At 37.8% G+C, this 5,071-nt stretch overlaps 2 protein-coding genes across 2 annotated transcripts; both read left to right on the top strand.

Moving 5' to 3' along the window:
• Nucleotides 1–313: 313 nt before the first annotated feature.
• On the top strand, nucleotides 314–2,147 carry LOC120251185 (glutamate receptor 2.7-like). The gene is made up of 2 exons (XM_039259726.1): nucleotides 314–629; nucleotides 1,825–2,147. The coding sequence occupies exons 1-2, from the start codon at nucleotides 326–328 to the stop codon at nucleotides 2,145–2,147; spliced, it is 627 nt and encodes a 208-aa protein (XP_039115660.1). The 5' UTR covers nucleotides 314–325.
• A 149-nt stretch (nucleotides 2,148–2,296) lies between these two features.
• LOC120284132 (glutamate receptor 2.7-like) lies at nucleotides 2,297–4,729 on the top strand. Its single transcript, XM_039290934.1, has 3 exons — nucleotides 2,297–3,145; nucleotides 3,222–3,929; nucleotides 4,018–4,729. Exons 1-3 carry the CDS (start codon nucleotides 2,300–2,302, stop codon nucleotides 4,615–4,617), a joined length of 2,154 nt encoding a protein of 717 aa, XP_039146868.1. The 5' UTR covers nucleotides 2,297–2,299; the 3' UTR covers nucleotides 4,618–4,729.
• The last annotated feature ends 342 nt before the right edge of the window (nucleotides 4,730–5,071 follow it).

Here is a 5,071-nt window from a genome sequence, read left to right on the forward strand (position 1 = left end):
ATATTGGATAAGACAAAAACTATGCATGGTTCCAAATCCGAAATCACATTTCTATATTTTGTAAAAAAACTAGGACGGTGCAAGTGTAATTTTATTATAATTAAAATAAAATTTACATTGTAAAACCATTGACTCCTTGTCTTCTGGTTGAGAGAAAACCTACTCTTTGGTTGACCTGGAAGTCAAGCAAACACGTTGGCAACGACTTGATTTGACTTTGACTTGTTATGAGGCACAAAGACTTCCATCCTAAACTTATAAACAAAAATTTTGAGTGAAATGAAGAAACACTATATCCACATTTATTATGAAGAAACATGATGAGATGGGGAAGCCAGGGCATCATCACTTAATCTTGCTTCTCTTCATCTTGTTTTCATGTCTGAGCATTGGGCAAAACAAAGTCTATGCTCAGGGAACCACCACTTCCAACAAATCTAGAAACACCACTAGTTCATTTGATGTTGGCGTGATTCTTGACACTAAGACATGGCTGGGAAACATAAGCTGGAGCTGCATGTCCATGGCCATGGAGGACTTTTACAATTCTCACTCAAACTTCACCAAAAGGCTCTCTCTTCATTTGCAAGATGTCAACAAGGATGATCGTATTGCTTCTGCTTCTGCAGGTCTTCTCTCCTTCTCTGTCTCTCTTGTTTAGACTTTAATAAATAAATGTCTCTGTTTCTCTCTGTACGTCTCTAGATGTGGGGTGTTTGTTATACAGTTCATTCATGTTTCAATGTTATTTGATTGAATGAAGCACGGAGAATAGTGTGTCATGGAGGAACCATTGATAGTGCGATGGTAACTCACTACAATATATATATATATATATGATGGATGATCAACCTCTATGCACGCTCACTGCATTCAAAAATCGTCGAATGTTACTGGACCGCTGGATTTCGATCCAACGGTACGGACACTATTCAATAAAACATTATTAACGTGCTTATGAACATGACGAAAGAAAACGACCATGATAAAACAAAAATTAAAACTAATGAACTCTTACACTCCAAGACAGCTCCTCACTCTAAAGTAAAGCGTTAGATTGTCGAAGCTATCCGTGGACGTCTATGCACGTCCACAGAGAACCTTTTCTATATATATATATATATATAGAGTCGAGAATTCAAAATCTTGCTTTTGTAATATTGTTGATTAGCATCGCTTGTAAGGGCAATATACATTAAGGCACCGTGGTTCTAGATGTGTGTCTTGCTTTGTATGTTTTTCTAGTTTCTTTCTGCTTTAATAAATAGTCGTCGAGTGCGCTAAATAAAAATAAAAAACAAACATTAAGGCACAATACTATTTACCAGTATAGTATGTCATGGAGGAACCATTGATAGTGCGATGGTAACTCACTACAATATATATATAGCGTTGAGAATTCAAAATCTTGCTTTTGTAATATTGTTGATTAGTACTGTTTATGCAATATACATTAAGGCATTGTGTTCTAGCTGGTGCCTTTGCTTTGTATGTTTTTGTTAATTTCCTTTCTCTGTTTTAATAAATAGCTGCCTGGTGCAGTTTTTTTTTTTAAAATAAAAATAAAACACAAACATTAAGGCACAATACTATTTACCAGTATTATTTACTGATTCTAGTGTGTATCTTTTGGATAAAGAATAATATTTTTTTCAGATTACATGATAGGAGAATTTATCTTTAAAGGGTTATTAAAAGCTACTGCGTGCATATCTGCATACATGCCTATCTCTTTCTGCGATAGCTTTATCATCTTATAAAACAAGAAATTGTTTGTTATGTATGTGAAATTCATGGTTTCATGGTTGTGTGTATGAAATGCAGCTCTTGATCTTTTGAAGAATGTTCAAGTGCAAGCTATAATTGGACCACAAACATCAAGACAAGCTAAGTTTGTGATTGAGCTTGGAAACAGTGCTCAAGTTCCAATCATCTCTTTCACTGCTAAGAGCTCTTCTCTTTCAACAAAGAAGTCTCCATACTTCATCAGGACTGGAATGAATGATGCTTCTCAGGCCAAAGTCCTTGCTTCTCTTGTTCAAAACTTTGGATGGAGACAAGTAGTCCTGATCTATGCAGACACCGAGTTCGGGAACGGAATTATACCGCATGTCATCGATGCCCTTATTGAGATCGATGCCCCGTAACTCACCGAGTCCAATTCCTATTTTCAGCCAATGATGAAGCTCATTAGCAAGGAGCTTGAGAAGCCTCAAGGACATGCAAACCAGAGTCTTCATTGTCCACATGCCATATTCTCTTGGTTTCAAAGTCTTCTCAAATGCAAATAAAAACAGGAATGATGAACAAAGGTTATGTTTGGATCACTACTTATGGCTTGACAGACATTGTGGACCTCTATGGATCATCAGCAACCAGTGTAATGCAAGGTGTTTTGGGTATTAAACCTTATGTCAGTGAGGATAACCACAGGCTTCAAGATTTCAAGGCAAGATTTGTTAAGAAATTTAAGTTGGAGAATCCATCTGCTCAAGTTAGTGAGCCCTTGACAGTGTTTAGTTTATGGGCTTATGATACTGTATGGTCATTAGCAATGGCAGCTGAGAGCGTTTTTTCGGCAAATTACACATTCTTGATGAACAATGTGAGGAAGAACTCTACTGATTTGGAAAGTATTGGCAAGTCACAGATTGGTCCAGAACTTGTCGAATGGATCTCAAACATCACATTTGATGGAATTAGTGGGAAGTTTCATCTGATTGATGGACAGCTCGAGACAAACAACTTTGAGATTGTTAATGTTGTTGGAAATGGGAGACACAGGATTGGATTTTGGACACCAGCTAATGGTTTTTCTATGGAATTGAATGCAAAAAAGAATGTTAAGGTTGAAGCTATTAATTGGCCTGGTGATTCTGCTCATGTTCCTCCTAGAGGATGGGAGTGGCCAACCAATGGGAGAAATCTTAGTGTTGGCATTCCGGTGAAACCTGGTTTCCGTGAGTTTGTGAATGTTACTGCTAATGATTCTTCAATTCGACCAACAGGTTACTGCATTGAAGTCTTTGATAAAGTAATGGCTGCATTGCCTTATAAAGTCAATTATACTTATGAATACTTTGTCAATGAGACGGGAGAAATGAGTGGAAGTTATGATGATCTTATTTATCAGGTGTACCTCAAGGTCAGTGATCACTTGAATTTTGATGCTTGCTTATCTGCATTGTATTTCATTTTTCTTTTTTGACTGATTAATGCAGAGGTATGATGCTGTAGTTGGGGATATAACAGTGATAGCGAACCGATCTCAGTATGTTGATTTCACTATGCCGTACACTGAGTCTGGTGTGTTTATGGTTGTCCCCGTCAGGGATCGGCGTAGGAAGAATGCATGGACATTTGCAGAGCCATTAAGCACAAGCCTCTGGATTGCCACTGGTGTATTCTTCATATTCACAGGGATTGTGGTTTGGATTTTAGAACACCGTGTTAATTTAGAATTCAGAGGTCCTCCATCTAACCAAATCGGCACAATCTTCTACTTCACTTTCTCGACTCTTGTCTTCGCTCACAGGGGGAGCATGATGAACAATATATCAAGGATTGTTCTGATTATTTGGTTGTTTGTAGTCCTGATTCTGCAGCAAAGTTATACTGCAAGCTTATCGTCGATATTGACAGTGGAACAACGCCAACCGACTCTCACTGATTTCAGTGAGCTTTTAAGGAGCAAAAGCAAAGTTGGCTACTTGGTTGGTTCATTCGTGCTTCGTCTTTTGAAAGGATCGAACTTTGATGAATCAAGACTCATTCCATACAAAACCCCAGATGAGTATGAAGAGGGATTAAGCAGTGGAACAGTGGCTGCCATTGTCGATGAGATTCCTTACGTCAAAGCGTTCCTCCACAATCACTGTGGCAAATACACCATGGTTGGACCTATATACAAAACCAATGGATTTGGCTTTGTAAGTCTGATGAAATTAAACCAACATTTGCATTGTTTTTCCGCATTCTAATTACTAACTTGTGATTTATTTGTCGATTAATTTGCAGGCATTTCCCATAGGATCACCAATGGTTGCAGATGTTTCAAGAGCCATTTTAAACATGACAGAGAAGAAAGAAAAAATGGAAGACCTTGACCAACGTTACTTGTATGATGTTGAAGCATGTTCTGTTGAGGAAGATGGTTCATCTTCAAGCATGATTACTTTCAAGAGCTTTTGGGGATTGTTTCTCATCACTGGTGTGACCTCCATGCTTGCCTTTCTGATACATATATCCATGTTCTTCTATCAGAATTGGCACATTGTCAGAGATGCTGATCCTAAGTTATCATTTGGGCAAAGACTTCTTTTGATGATCAAATACCATGACAGGCCAGAGTTACAATGTGCTGATACATTCAAGGATAAAAAAGAAGAGGAAATGGTTGCACTGGAGATGCAGAGTTCAGTGAGCGCTTCTTATAACGGACATGATGATCATGTTGTTGGGAATGTGGATGATGATGATGATGATGATGATGATGATGATGCAGGGACTCCATCAGAGGGTGAAGGGACACCAGGCAGAGAAATTGGTGGCCCATTTCCAGACCCACCTTCATTTGCAGATATGTTATGTCATAGTAAGGGCCATGATTCTACTTAGAATTATTTTCAAATTTACTGATACTGTTACTCTTGAGATAGTGTATTATGGAAGTTAAATAAAATATTCGGGGACTGAAAAGTATCAGATAAAAAATACATGCCAAAATAAACATGGAAATATATTTATTATAAATTGTCTTTTTTTTTCATGTTGATTTCAATTTCAAATTTTCTTTGAGAAAGGAAGAGATATTAAGAGTCATTAACAAGAATTGTTTTGCTTGAGACTAGGAAAATTCCCTGACTCATCCTTCGCCCAGACGCTTAACTACTCAATTTGGGAGTCCCTATCTTTGATAGACGGCCCAGATGCCAGTATTGAGAATGGCTAATCTCAGACATGATTGTCATCTTGAAAGGCGAAATCCATATTTCTAGGAGATAAGCTCATCCCAATGTTTTTAAAACCAGACCGGGAAGCGAACCGGCCTCAGATTTAGGTAATGAGTTGA

The sequence above is a fragment of the Dioscorea cayenensis genome, chromosome 3 (assembly GCF_009730915.1).
Source record: "Dioscorea cayenensis subsp. rotundata cultivar TDr96_F1 chromosome 3, TDr96_F1_v2_PseudoChromosome.rev07_lg8_w22 25.fasta, whole genome shotgun sequence".
NCBI classification, from domain to species: Eukaryota; Viridiplantae; Streptophyta; class Magnoliopsida; order Dioscoreales; family Dioscoreaceae; genus Dioscorea; species Dioscorea cayenensis.

Coding starts and splice junctions, on each gene's coding strand:
- LOC120251185 (XM_039259726.1), top strand. CDS start 326: ATGGGGAAGCCAGGGCATCATCACTTAATCTTGCTTCTCTTCATCTTG. Junction 630..1,824: donor TATTGCTTCTGCTTCTGCAG/GTCTTCTCTCCT, acceptor TATGAAATGCAG/CTCTTGATCTTTTGAAGAAT.
- LOC120284132 (XM_039290934.1), top strand. CDS start 2,300: ATGATGAACAAAGGTTATGTTTGGATCACTACTTATGGCTTGACAGAC. Junction 3,146..3,221: donor TTTATCAGGTGTACCTCAAG/GTCAGTGATCAC, acceptor TGATTAATGCAG/AGGTATGATGCTGTAGTTGG. Junction 3,930..4,017: donor AAACCAATGGATTTGGCTTT/GTAAGTCTGATG, acceptor ATTAATTTGCAG/GCATTTCCCATAGGATCACC.